General features: G+C 41.4%; 1 protein-coding gene across 1 annotated transcript in view; it reads right to left on the bottom strand.

Annotated features, from left to right (window-relative positions):
* The window catches only part of HSDL2 (hydroxysteroid dehydrogenase like 2), a 65,271-nt gene extending 63,199 nt beyond the window's left edge, over positions 1-2,072 (bottom strand). The window contains exon 1 of the mRNA XM_047768166.1: positions 1,920-2,072. Coding sequence (XP_047624122.1) covers positions 1,920-2,017 — 98 coding nt within the window. The 5' untranslated portion in view covers positions 2,018-2,072. The remainder of the gene's footprint in view (positions 1-1,919) is intronic.
* Between the last annotated feature and the right edge of the window lie 12,961 nt (positions 2,073-15,033).

The following is a 15,033-nucleotide window of genomic DNA, read 5'->3' as shown; positions in this document are numbered from 1 at the left end:
GAACTAACTCCCTTAAAGCGGTCTTTTAAATGTAAATATTTAGATCAAAATGTCCCAATTATCGCTTTAAAAAGCCCTATCCCTAGCAGATGCAAACTATTACATACAGGAAGGCTAAACAATAAGGTCCTACTGTATAGCACAGGGAATTACATTTAATATCCTGTCATAAACCATAACAGAAAAGAATATGAAAAAGAATGTGTGTGTATATATATATATAAAACTGAATATATATATATAAAACTGAATATATATATATAACTGAATATATATATATATATATATATGTATAACAATCTCTGCTGTACAGCAGAAATTAACCCCCCCACCCTCCCACCCCCTCTTTTTAGGGCTGCACCTGTGTCATATGGAGGTTCCCATAATCGGAGCTATAGCTGCTGGCCTACACCACAGCCACAGCAACAACAGGATCCAAGCAGATCTGCAACCTACACCACATCACCACATCACCTGCACCACATCTCACAGCAACACCAGATCCTTAACCAGGGACTGAACCCATGTCCTTATGGATACTACTTGGGTTCATTACCCACTGAGCCGCAACATTTTAAATCAACTATACTTCAAAAAAATATTTTTTTAAGAAAAAAAAAAAAAAAAAAGGCCTCTTTGCCTTTGGTCTAGTTGGACTGATTCCCAGTAGGATAAAGAACATGTTCATGCTCAAAGTCTCAGGCATTGGCAGAAAGAAAGGCAAAGGCAGCTTTCCTCTTAACCTGAAGACTGGGTCTCAACTACTAAAACCCCTCCATCTCAAGAAAAAAATTTCCCAAATTCCTCAGTACCACTGGAGGATGACTAAAACTTAACCTACACTACAATTTTCCAAAATTCTCTGGTACCTCAAAATTCTGGTAAATGTGATGAAACTTTTATTTTTAAGACAGAAAAGCAATCACAAAAAGTTCATTTAAAAGTTCATTTAAAAAATAAACATCAAAGAATAACCAGGAATATTCTGAAAAAAAAAAATCCAAATGTGGCAGGATTTTCCAAGATCTAAAATATTTTATAAAACTAGAGCAATTAATGTAGTTTGGTACTGGTAACATGAATACAGTCCAAAGTAACAGAATAAAAAAATGAATAAACAGTGAGTTTTCTAACTCACTTCCTATGCCAAAATATTATGCAAAACAGTACGTCATTTCAGGAAAATAAAAATCTGAATGGAAAAAAAATCATACAAAAATACTAGAATATTTACAAGTTAAAAAACAAAACAATTTAAGATGACAACAGCTTACAGCTTTGTCGCAAAAACACAAAAGTCTTAAAAGAACAGATTGATTCCTGGTGGTGCAGTGGGTTTAAGATCCAGGTTGTCACTGCCATGGCCTGGGTACCATCCCTGGCCTGGGAACTTCCACATGCCTTGGGCCTGGCCAAAAGAAAAAGTTCTCTCGAAAGATACCCATACTTTAAGATTAGTTTAATTTGTTAGTAAAGTCACTTTGTAAACATCTCATTCTTTTATTCTTCCAGAACTGAGCGTTCGGAACAAGAGGAGAATCATTAGGCGTCCCTGTGACCTTTCACCTACAACTCAAAGGCCTGCAGCAAGGCCGCTATTGCAAGACAGCTATTGCTAAGCCGAAGGTGGGACGCGCTCTTGGGGCGGCGGGGTACCTCGCTCAGAATTCTTTACCTGTGGAAGAGGTTTTAACATGGCTGTCATCCCGAAGTACTCAACTTTGCGTTACTTTTCATGAGTTACTGCAGAGTCAAAGAATCCCGCGGCCAGCGTGGGGTAGCGTTCCAGACCGCGCCAGGCAGCTGCTTTAATCCTCCCACCGCGGGGGTCGGGCCACCCAAGCCATCTACTCCGGGTCCACCTAGCCCCGCACTCCGCCCGGCCTGGTCCCTTCCCCGTGGCGCTCGCATCCTCTTACCCGGTGTTGGGCAACATGACTTCCACGGACCACAGTCGGTGGCAGCAAACGCCACACGAAGGAATACTGCAAAGAGAAGCTGACTTTCTGCTCCGCATTTAGCCCCGCTCCATCCCCGCCCCCCAGGGCCCCGCCCCAAGGCCTGCGGGAGAATTGAGTGCTCCAAAGAGCGGAAGGGGGCTGAGTGCGCCTGCGCACGCAGTTGTCCTCTTTGGCGCTAATTTCCAGCTCCCCCCACCTGGCCCCTGGAAACCAGCTCTGTGCGCAAGCGCTCTGAGAGACAACTCCGCCCCACCCCGCGTGCGGGGCTCTACGGGGACAATCGGTCCCTACCCCGCGTCTGGAGTAGTGGTGCGTCAGCCGCTCAGTACGCCCTACCCAGGGCTGTGAACGGTTTCTCGCCCCTGTGCTGAGTGCCTTTGCCGGCGGGATGACCCTTTGAGTCGTGCAGCAGGGACCTGGAGGGCTGAAGTGCAGCTTCTCAGCGGATTTTTGGCTCTCTCTCCACAATAGCACCTGGGCGCCTGCCCGGCTGCACGCGCGCCTTCAGAGGCACCTCTTAGGAATTGCTTTTCCTCGGCAGATAGGCACCTTCTCCCAGAAGCCGGCCAGCGTCGCATTTCGACTCTGCCACCGAATTTGGACTAACGCCGGTAGGCCGATAGATAGATAAAGCCCTTGGAGAAGGGCAGCTTCTGGATCAGACCTCTACACACACTAATCGTGCCGAAGAACTCAGAGTTAACCTGGATTTTGAGACTCTTAGCCAGTATCTCGGTGAGGAAATTCCCAAACTCGTTGGGATAAAGTGAATTCTGGGAGCCAGTATTGCTTTTGGTATCCTTGGACATAGCTCAGCAACCCTAATGAGCTAAAGACTGGCATAATATTTTTAGGGAGATATGAAGAAATTCTGTTTTTGAAGAGGTAGAGCAGGATGACGAGGTTGTTTTATGAAGACTGGTTAAAGAAACTAGTCTGAAGCTAGGATATGTACTATCCCTTTTATTACAAGCCCTAAATATCTCTATTTTGCTCATTTATGTATCTTGCCAGTCTCATAGGCATTTGAATTTGTCATGTATGATAAGGTCCTTAGAAACTCTGGAGGAATTTACTTACTCAAGAAATATTAGCACCTACTGCGTGCTGGTCACTGGAGATACAGCAGGGCAAAAAAGGTAAGGCCTCGGCCTATGTAGGAGGAATGAGTAACCAGTGTTTTTTAGACCTATAAATATTAGGTGTTTTAGAAAGTGCATTGGTAGGGACTGTTAGATGAAAAAACCCTCCACTCCTTCAAGAAAATGAAGACCACCTACAGAATGGAAAATACATATATATACTTGCAAGCCATATATATGTCTTATAAGGTCTAGTATCCAAAATGTATGAAGAATGCTTACAACGCAGCAACAAAAAGAGGAACAACACCCAAGTTAAACATGAGCAGAGGACCTCAATAGACATTTCTCCAAAGAAGATATACCAAAAGTCAGAAGTCACATGAAAAGGTGCCCAACAGCATTAGTTATTAGGGAAATACAAATCCAAACCATGGTGAAATTTTAGACCCACTAGGATAGCTAAAAGAGAAAAGATGGAAAATACTAAGTATTGGCCAACATGTAGTGAAATTGGGACACTCATTCATTGCTAGTGGGAATGTAAAATGGCATGGCCACTTTGGAAAACAGTTTCGCAGGTGCCCCAAAAGTTAAACCTGGTTACCGTCCACTGGATATCTACCTAAAAAAGAGCAGTTCCACTCATAGGAAGATACCCGAAATAAATGAAACATGTCGAGAATAACCACTAGATGGCACTGATATTTTAAAATTCAAAATCATGTAACACTAGAAAGGTTAATTTATTAACAATATTGTGAGAGCGAGATACCTGTATGTGTTGTGTGTGTGTTTTGGATTAGGGCAAAAATAGCATGAGGTTCTTTATAGGATTCTCATATAGGGGAATTAAGAGGAGGTATAAATTTTAAATTCCTTAAAAGAATACCTTTGTGAACTGGAGACTGGCACTTGGCATCTGCCTTTATGCAGATTGAATCACGAACCACTACAGCAGCTGCCCCTCAAGACCTGCTGAAAGGAGTTCAGGGCGGAGATCAGGAAGAAGGCACTCGGTGCTCTGGGAAAACTGGCAGAACAGGTTAGACTTTTCAGGAGATTCTATGAGCCCAATTCTTGCATCTCCTGATTCTAGAAAAGCACTAAAATCCATCCTGGTGATGTCTGCTCCTCCTGACTAGCAGTAACCTTCACAAGACTGGCAGCGGTCTTCTGTAAAAATGTGTGTGCTTCATTGCATGTCCCTTCCCCTTCACCAGAATCACATATATACTGACATTTCCCCCTGCCTCTCTGGATGTTTCAGAGCTATCTGAAATGCTGCCTCCCGGGCTATAGCCTTCAGTTTGCCCCAAATAAAACTTAACTCTTAGGTTGCGCATTTTTGTTTTTGTTTTATTTTGTTTTATTTTGTTTTGTTTTGTTTTGTTTTTGTTTTTTTGTGTTTTTTTTGGTCTTTTTGACATTTCTTGGGCTGCTCCCGCGGCACATAGAGGTTCCCAGGCTAGGGGTCCAATCGGAGCTGTAGCCATCGGCCTACGCCAGAGCCACAGCAACTCGGGATCTAAGCTGCGTCTGCAGCCTACACCATAGCTCAAGGCAATGCTGGATCCTTAACCCACTGAGCAAGGCCAGGGATTGAACCTGCAACCTAATGGTTCTTAGTTGGATTTGTTAACCACTGAGCCACAACAGGAACTCCTCCAGTTGTGCATATTTTTTAATACTTGGAATCATTAGAATAATGTGATAATCTCATTTATATTATTTTTAAGTTATAAAATAGTCAAACTTATCTTCACTTGTTTATGACTGCTAAAGTCTATCAAGTTTAATTCTACAAAAAAAATAGTTTTCAAATACATAGGTTGAAAATGCCAACTTAAATTGAAATAGCAAAGGATATGACATTGAAAATAAGTGTAATCTTAAATTAGCAAATAAAGACTCTAACCCTGATCTTGCACAAGAATATCTTTTCTTTCTTTCTTTTTTTTCTTTTTTCTTTTTTTTTTTTTTTTTTTGGTCTTTTTGTCTTTTTAGGGTTGCACCTGCAGCATATGGAGATTCCCAGGCTAGGGGTCCAACTGGAGCTGCAGCTGCTGGCCTACACCACAGCCACAGTAACACCAGATCCAAGCCGTGTTTGTGACCTGTGCCACAGCTCATGGCAACACCAGATCCTTAACCCACTGAGCAAGGCCAGGGATCAAACCCGAGTCTTCATGGATGCCAGTCAGATTTGATAACTCCTGAGCCATGACCGAAACTCCTACATTTTCTGAGGGCGTATATTGCAGTAACATTAAAGTTTGTTGACACAATCCACATAAGTAAATTTTTCATCCAGACCTAGTACACACACAGTTTTCTATTCTATTTTATTTGAATCTATCATATACTACTCTGTTTTTTTGGTTTGCTGGTTGTTTTTTGGCTACACCACAGCATGTGGAGTTCCTGGGCCAGGGATCAGAGCTGAGCTGGAGTTGTGACCTAAGATGCAGCTGCAGCAGTGCTGGATCCTTAAACCATTGTGCTGGACCAGGGATCAAACCTGCGTCCCAGTGCTCCCAAGACACTACCTAGTCTGTTGTGCCACAGTGGGAACTCCAACCCTGTTTTTTTGTTTGTTTGTTTGTTTGTTTGTTTGTCTTTTTGCCATTTCTTGGGCTGCTCCAGCAGCATATGGAGGTTCCCAGGCTAGGGGTCGAATCAGAGCTGTAGCCACCGGCCTACGCCAGAGCCACAGCAACGCGGGATCCGAGCCGCGTCTGCAACCTACACCACAGCTCACGGCAACGCCGGATCGTTAACCCACTGAGCAAGGGCAGGGACCGAACCCGCAACCTCATGGTTCCTAGTCGGATTCGTTAACCACTGCGCCACGACGGGAACTCCCAACCCTGTTTTTTTAAGTTGATTATATATAACCTAAAAGTTATTTCAATGATTCATTAATGGATCATAACCTAACCATTTGGAAAACACCCATTTGTGTGTTGTAATTTGCCATTGAGATTTTTCAACTTGCCTTTTAAAATATTCTAGGCTTCTCTCTGGTTCAGAAGGTTAAATGGGGAAATCCTTAGGGCTTTGAGGGTATTGCAGTTGCTTCTGACAACATACAAAAACTTCCAAATAGGATCCTAGCTGTCGCTCAATGAATTTTTGCCAGTCATTTAATTAGTAATTGTTGGATATTAACCTCATTGCTATTTTTGTGTATGTGTGTGTGTGTGTGGCTGCACTCCAGGCATGTGGAAGTTCCCAGGCCAGGGATCAAACCTGAGCAACAGCAGCAACCTGAGCCACAGCAGTGACAGTGCCAGATCCTTAACCTGCTCAGCCACAAGCAAACTCCTCTCATAGCTGTATTTTAATACCCATATTTTTCTGATAATACATTATTCCATCAATCTAGAGAAAGTGAAAGTTTCTTTCTAATATCACCTTCAGAGACAATCATTGTTAACAGGTATCCTTCCTTTTGAGACTCTGAAATTTTTATATAGATTTTGAATGTTTTTAAAGCATGGAGTTTATACATGCTCTATTGTTCTGAACCTGTTTCTGCTTTAATGTATTATAAACATCTTTCCAAGTTTATACCTAAAAGTTCACTTTAATTTTTTTTTTAAATGGGTGGGTCCTTGGACTCTTTCATCAATAGAAATTAAAAAGAGGCCATCAGAGGAATTCAGGCAAGGCTTTACTGGGACTCATGCTATAGCACCAGGGAGTGAAAACAAGAAACAAATGCCCTTGCTCACTCTCTTTAAATGAAGTGAGGGTAAGGGTGGATTGGTGAGTAGGGCAGGAAGGTGGCTTAGGTGTTCTGTCCACCCCCTTGGGTGGTGCTGTGTGCAGAGATCATGCACAGTACCCAAGGTTTTGTAACATTGTTCATAATTACCATGCATGCAGTTATTTTTAGTCCCTTATAGTTTCTTTGTATTCTGTTGCTCAAGGAGACATTTGTGCACATGCAAGCACTCCAGTGAAGGGTCCCAGATCCCAGGTTCCAGCCTATCTTCTTCTATATGAATGCACTTTGAATTAATTTTACCATTTGTGATGGAAATTTAAGATATTTCAATATTGTCTCAGAGTTCCCGTCGTGGCGCAGTGGTTAACGAATCCGACTAGGAACCATAAGGTTGCGGGTTTGGTCCCTGCCCTTGCTCAGTGGGTTAACGATCCGGCGTTGCCGTGAGCTGAGGTGTAGGTCACAGACGCGGCTCGGATCCTGCGTTGCTGTGGCTCTGGTGTAGGCCGGTGGCTACAGCTCCAATTAGACCCCTAGCCTGGGAATCTCCATGTGCCGCGAGAGCCTCCGAAGAAATAGCAAAAAGAAATATATATATATATATTGTCTCTACAATTTTGTAGTAAAAGCCTTAGGGAGTTCCTGCCGTGGCTCAGCGGAAACGAATCTGACTAGCATCCATAAGGACACAGGTTCGATCCCTGGCTTTGCTCAGTGGATTAAGGATCCAGCCGTGTCATGTGCTGTGGTGTAGGTGGAAGACGTGGCTTGGATCTGGCGTTGCTGTGGCTGTGATGTAGGCCGGCGGCTATAGCTCTGATTGGACCCCTAACCTGGGAACCTCCATGTGCTGCGGGTGTGGGCCTAAAAAGACAAAATATAGTAAAATAACAGCCTTTGTGTGTACATCACCGTTCACTAGTCAATGCCTTGGTTAGCAGCGGGTGTTTTTTCTAGTTCTGGAAAATGCGAGGTCTGCTGAGAAAGGTTTTCTTACTTTGAGAGACCACAGAATAGATTGCCTCTTTTCTTCTAATGTTATTGCTGGACAGGATGCTTGAAATAGCTGCACCTATCTGGCAGCCATGAGAGGAACCAGTCTTCCCCTTTCCATAGCGCCTTCGAAGGTGAACTCTGTCCTGTAATATACTTGAAAGAAAGTTTGAGGTTGGGGGGCAGTTGTGTTAGAGCCTTCCTGAGTCTCCCACCTAGCTTTCTGATACTCCCCCTGCTTAAAGGCACACTGTGGGTTTTCCTCACTTGGCAGCTGGCCATCGTTTAGAATTCCAGGAAATAGTTCTCTCAGTAGAAAACTACTCCCTTGCATGAGTGCAAGTAGTGGAGCCAGTGTGTGGATCATGCCATATTTTACGTTTTTGCTCTGTTGGTTTGTTTACTAAGCCATCCCCACACAACTCTTTGCCAAAGAGTTGAGTCTTACATGAGGGAATTATTATACATCAAAAAATAATAGTAACTTTATATGACAACTGCTATGTCAGAGAGTATTTGCCTACCCATTACACACTCCTCACTTCTTACCAACAGTGTATGTCTATTATTAAAGGAGGCAATGTGCCCAGTAAAAACACTGCATCTCTTAAGCTTCCCTTGCAAGTACTGGTGGCCACATGCCCAAATTATGGCTAATGAGGTAAATGGAAGATGTTGGGAAGGACTTCTGGGAAAACTTCTTTAAAGAGCTTCCAGCCATTTTGTGACTCTAAGAATGAAAGCCACATGCTCACATAATAGAACAAAAAGGAGCCTGGGTCTTTGATGAACCCGGAGTGCCAAAACAGCCATGAAAGTTACTTCTAAATTCTTCTGCATGATAAAGAAAATTTTTATCTAGTTTAAGGCACTGTTATTTTGGGGTTTGTGTTATATGCATCTGGAACTAACTCTGAAATGATACTTTGTCTCAAGGCAAAAGTATCAAAAGAATATAAACCACTGCAGGGGGTTCCTTCCAGAGCAGGGCCAAATCCCTAGCTTTGCTCCTTGTAGTTTTTTTTGGTTTTTTTTTTTTTTTTTTGTATTTTCTAGGGCCGCACCAGAGACATAGGGAGGTTCCCAGGCTAGGGGTCGAATGGGAGCTACAGCTGTTAGCGTATACCACAGCCATGCCAAATCCAAGCCGCATCTGCCACCTACACCACAACTCATGGCAACACTGGATCCTTAACCCACTGAGCAAGGCCAGGGATCAAACCTGTAACCTCATGGTTCCTAGTCGGATTCATTAACCACTGAGCCGCCACGGGAACTCCTGCTCCTTGTGTTCTTATCTGCTTTTATTTCTGAGAGCATCAATTTTGCTCAAACTTCCTTCTTTAAAATTGTCTTTACATATACATAATGGAAAATTACTCAGCCATTAAAAGGAACGAAATAAACAGCCCTTTTAGCAACATGGATGGACCTAGAAATTATCATGCTAAGTGAAATCAGTCAGACAATGAGACACCAACATCAAATGCTATCACTTACATGTGGAATCTGAAAAAAGGACAGAATGAACTTCTTGGCAGAACAGATACTGACACACAGCCTTTGAAAAACTTACGGTTTCCAAAGGAGAGAGGCTGGGGGTTGGGAGGATGCGCTGGGGGTGTGGGATGGAAATTCTAGAAAACTAGATTGTGATGATCATTGTACAACTGTAAATGTAATAAATTCATTGAGTAATAAAAAGGGGAAAAGCTATAAATAAATAAACAGGAAAGGGATTATTTCTGATTACTAACATGATCTTTGTACTTTGTAAATTTTTAAAATATGTATATATGTTACATGTTCAAAAATATTTATGTTAAAAAAACAAACCAAAAACCCCCCAAAATAAAATTGTCTTTAAAAAATATTAAAAATTTAAAAATTGTCTTTAATATCGCCACACCCTTTCAGGAAATCCCCTGTCCTGCTCACAAGAGTTGGTCTCATTTTAAGATCCATTCTCCTTTCCCAAGCCAAACATTTTCCAAGCATGAATTATTCATTCTACTTAGAATTTGACTTTAGCAAGAGTCCAGGGTGGGTGTAAATATTTAAATTCAATTCCCTTGGAGATATTTTCACCTAATTCTTCCTGGTGTCCAGTAAGTGACTATCATGTCAAACACACCCAGATCTCCCAGGCTCAGGCATTAATTCAGAGACAGTGCTCTACTGCTAGTACATCTTCTCATTCCAGGCTGAGAAAGAAACACTGTCTGAAATCAACACTCTCAGTAATCAACATAGTTTCAACCCTCCTCACTATAAAGATAACATTTTATCATTTTATATTACAGAACAATGCCAGTTACTTATCTTCTAGATTTCAAACTGTGCCTACCAGGCATTTAAAAAAAAAAAAAGACATTTAAAATTAGCTTAAGAATCAGGTCCATAATTGAACCATCTATCTCTTAATGGCCTCTACTTTGCTACACAAAGACCCAGTTTTGGAATTACCCCCAGGTTTTTCCTCTGTGCCAAATTAAATTCTTGTAGGTGTCATCCTCCTCCGACTCTCTACTAAATTAAATTCTTGATTAAGGTCTCATACTCCTACTACTCCAGCAGAAGAGAGGCTATGTGAAAATTTGCCATCCTCTGATACAAGTAATTCTCCCTTGGAGGTGGAGGGGAGAAGGAGATTTGCTTTTCCAGTTGTACCTAACATTTTCATAGAGAAGTTCTCCAGATGGTTATTTTGTTTTGACTGCTACTGACCTTTTGCTTGTTTGCCTGTTCAAGGTTGAACATTTTCCCTGGTGCTCTGCAGGATCATATGAAGTTGAACATTTCTTAGAACGTACTGGGGAGGGAAAGCAACAGCTCTATCCAGTTATTGGCATCCCAGGAACCTTTCCAGTGACCTTGTAGACTATGATCAGCTTTTTGCACAAGGCAATTTCAACAAAGGGCACATAAAGAAAAAGAAAATAGATATATTTTAACCAATCTATTTGGCTCCTTTTAAAACAGTCATAGCAAAAATTTGGCCTGGGATTGGGGTGGGGGGGAAGGTTTTGAATCAATGGCCAGAGTGAAGGCCTTGTTCTAGTTGCAAGTAAATTTATATTGCCTATTAAAAGTATGGTCTCAGATTCCTAAGGGACTATTTTGTCCCATATAAGAACATTTATAGTATTACAGGCATCTCTAATATGTGTCAATTTCATATATCTATAGACATAGCATACCAAGGCATGAAAGGCAAATCAACTCTTAAGTAGGAAGAGTTGTGGCTCGGATTCAATCCCAGGAACTTCCATATGCTGTGGGTACAGCCATAAAAACAAAGCAAAACAAACAAATATCCCACATGGAGAGAGGTATGTCAAAGGAGTTCAGAGGTCAACTGAAAGATCACCTAATGGCCAAAACTGAAACACTTCGAGCAAAAAATAAAGTGGTGTTGGATTACAAATCAAAGTATAAAATAAATACCCACGAATCAATCATGATATCATTATATGATTAAATTAAAAATGGGGAGAAATGACAGAACTCCTGTGCAGAATTTCAAATGATTTCTGTAAATACTGCCTGCTTGAGGAGGTAGAGGTTAATTCTCCATTCCTTAAGTGTGGGCTGTAAATAGCGACTTCCTTCCACAAAATACAGTATAGAAAGGGGAAAAAAATAACTCCACAGTGAAGAAAGCTGACAAATACCTTCTCAATCAGATAATCAGTCAACATCATTGTGATAAGCCACGTTGATAATACATGCCCTTAATATGATGTGATAAAAACGGCACTATTCTCTATGGTCTTTCTCCCACAAACATATAACCCGAGTCTAATCATGAGAAAAACATCAGACAAATCCCAGCTGAAGGACATTCTACAAAATACCTGAGCATTACTCCATAAAAGTGATAAGGTCGACATGGGAGTTCTTGTCGTGGCTCAGTGGTTAACAAATCCGACTAGGAACCATGAGGTTGTGGGTTCGATCCCTGGCCTTGTTCAGGGGATTAAAGATCTGGCGTTGCCTTGAGCTGTGGTGTAGGTCGCAGACGCAGCTTGGTTCTGGCGTTGCTGTGGCTGTGGTGTAGACCAGCGGTTACAGCTCCAACTAGACCCCTAGCCTGGGAACCTCCATAAGCTGGGGGAGCAGCCCTAGAAAAGGCAAAAAAACAAACAAAAAAGAGTCATCAAAAGCAAAGAAAGTCTGAGAAACTCAAAGCTAAGAGGATCTTAAGAGGATACAGTGACTAAATATAATGTGATATCTTGGATGGTCTCCTAGAACAGAACAACACTAGGTAAAAATTAAGGAAATCTTAATAAAGTATGGATGTTAGTCAATAACAGTGTATCAATAGTGCTTCATTAATTGTAGAAATGTATCTTGTTAATATAAGATGTTAATAATAGAAACTGGGTGTAGAGCATGTAAGAACCCTTTGTACTACACAATTTTTCTGTAAATCTAAGACTGTGCTAAACAATAAAGCTCATTTTAAGTTTTTTAAATTGTATAATGCCACATAAAATTTTTTTAAAATACCATCTGGGAGTTCCCTGGTGCCTAGTGGGAGGAATATCTGATGTCACTGCTGTGGCTCAGGTCACTGCTGCCGTGAGGATTCAATCCCTGGCCCGGGAACTTCTGCACATCAGAAATCAAACACATGTCACAGCAGTGACCAGAGCCACTGCAGTGACAACACCTGATCCTTAACCTGCTGTGCCACTAGGGAACTCCTCCTCAATATTTTTAATTTTTGCTTTTATACAAAAATTTAATGGCAACCGTTGTGTGTAAGTGCTTGAATGTGTGATAAAATGTACAAAACTCAAATTTTATTATTTTAACTACTTTTTTTTCTTTTTTGGCCACCCTGAAGCATGTGGAGTTCCCAGCCAGGGATTCCCAGCTAGTCACAATTGCAACCTACACTGCAGCTGCAGCAACACCGGATCCTCAACCCACTGTGTGGGGCTGGGAATTAAACCTGCATCCAGATGCTCTAGAGATGCCACAGATCTCATTGTGCCACAGTCACAGCAACAGAGGATCTGAGATGTGTCTTCGACCTACACCACAGCTCATAGCAACACTGGATCTGTAACCCACTGAGCAAGGCCAGGGACTGAATCTGTATCCTCGTGGATACTAGTCGGGTTTGTTAACCACTGAGGCATGACAGGAACTCCACTTTTGACATATTTTTGGATTTTTCCATATAATCATATTAATTGCAAATAATTTACAATTTGCTTTCTCCTCTCAAAGAGCCACATCTTTTACTTCTGTATCTTGGCTTACTATACAGGAACTAGGGTATAATAATGAATAGAAACTTAAGTTAAAAGGCCCTTGGAGTTCCTGTCGTGGCACAGTGGTTAACAAATCTGACTAGGAACCAGGAGGTTTCGGGTTTGATCCCTGGCCTTGCTCATTGGGTTAAGGATCCAGCGTTGCGTGAGCTGTGGTATAGGTTGCAGATGCGGCTCGGATCCCGAGTCGCTGTGGCCCTGGTGTAGGCCAGCGGCTACAGCTCTGATTGGACCCCTAGCCTGGGAACCTCCACATGCCGCAAGGGCGGCCCTAGAAAAGGCAAAAAGACCAAAAAAAAAAAAAAAGGCCCAAAATATAAACGAAGAAAGATTGATACATTTTATTCTGTTAAATTTAAAGAGTTTTTGTTCATCAGAACACACTATAAAGAAAAGGAAAAAGGAAGCCACATTCTAGAATATGATACCTATTGTAGATATCACCAGGGACACCTGCAAACCAATAAGTAAACAACAGTCAAAGGAAAAAAAAATCCATAAAATACATTGAACAGATATTATACCAAAGAAGATTCATGACTGGCCAGTAAAATATGAGATGATATTCAACTGTATTCAACTGTATTCAACTCTATTGATGATAATCAATAAATGAAAATTGAGGAGGAGTTCCTGTCATGGTGCAGTGGAAATGAATCCAACTAGGTTGCAGGTTCAATCCCTGGCCTCGATCAGTGGGTTAAGGATCTGGCGTTGCCATGAGCAACATAGGTCATAGGTACCTTTGAGGCTCGGATCTGGGTTGCTGTGGCTCTGGCATAGTCTGGCAGCAACAGCTCCGATTAGACTCCTAGCCTGGGAACCTCCATATGTCGCAGGTGTGGCTCTAAAAGGACAAAAAGACAAAAAACAAAAACAAAACAAAACAAACAAAAAAACACCACAAACGAAAATTAAGGGTACATAAGATATTTTTAAACTCAATGGCAAAATTTTAAAATTGTACCATACAAATTGAGGGTATGAGCAACAGGAGCTTGCAAACACTTCATAATAGCAGTAGTGAAAATTGACAAAAATCTCTTTGCAAACATAGTAAAGATGAGGATTAGCTAATTCCATGACTCTGCAATTCTACTTCTGAACATATAACCTAGATTATAGGGCCTAGAGAAAGCTCTATGAGTGCCTCGGGGGATAGGTACAAGAATATCCATTGAAAAAGTATAATAGCACAACAACAAGGAGAAATTAGAAACCACTCAAATAAAGAGAATGGGTAAATTGTAGCATATTCTTATAGAAGAGAAATACTGCATGACATTAAAAATTAATGAACTACAGGGAATTAGTCACGAATCATAATATTGAGTGAAAGAATCAAGTGGCAGAAGAATATTAAAAATATTATGCTACTTATAAGAGTGCACATAGTTTAGGAATTTGCACAAACGTTTCACAACTGCAAAAGAGCAGGGGTACGATTAACCATAAAAGTCAGAATTACCACTGCTTCTACTGGGATGGGAAAGATTAGAAATGGGATTAGAAAAGAACATAAAAGGACCTTCAGTTTTCCCTTTGATAACAATTTCTCAAGATCTTCTTGGTGGTCATTTTATGATTATGCTTTACAATTTACATAAGTAGAAGTTCCTGTTGTGGCTCAGTGGTAATGAACCCGACTGGTATCCATGAGGAGGCGGTTCAATTCCTGACCTCACTCGGTGGATTAAGGATCCGGTGTTGCCGTGAGCTATGGTGTAGATCACAGACACGGCTCAGATCCTGTGTTGCTGTAGCGTAGGCTGGCAGCTATAGCTCTGATTCGACCCCCTAGCCTGGGAACTTCCATATGCTGTGGAAAAAAGATAAAATAATAATAATAATAACTTACATAAGTAGTATATATGTTTATTAACATTTTTATTTTGAAAAAAAATTTAGACATCCAGAAAAACTGTAAAATTTCTACAGTGCATTCTTCTGAACACCCTCTGTCCAGGTTTCCTTAA

The sequence above is a fragment of the Phacochoerus africanus genome, chromosome 2 (assembly GCF_016906955.1).
Source record: "Phacochoerus africanus isolate WHEZ1 chromosome 2, ROS_Pafr_v1, whole genome shotgun sequence".
In the NCBI taxonomy this organism is placed as follows: domain Eukaryota; kingdom Metazoa; phylum Chordata; class Mammalia; order Artiodactyla; family Suidae; genus Phacochoerus; species Phacochoerus africanus.
This window is presented reverse-complemented; position numbering and strand designations above follow the sequence as displayed.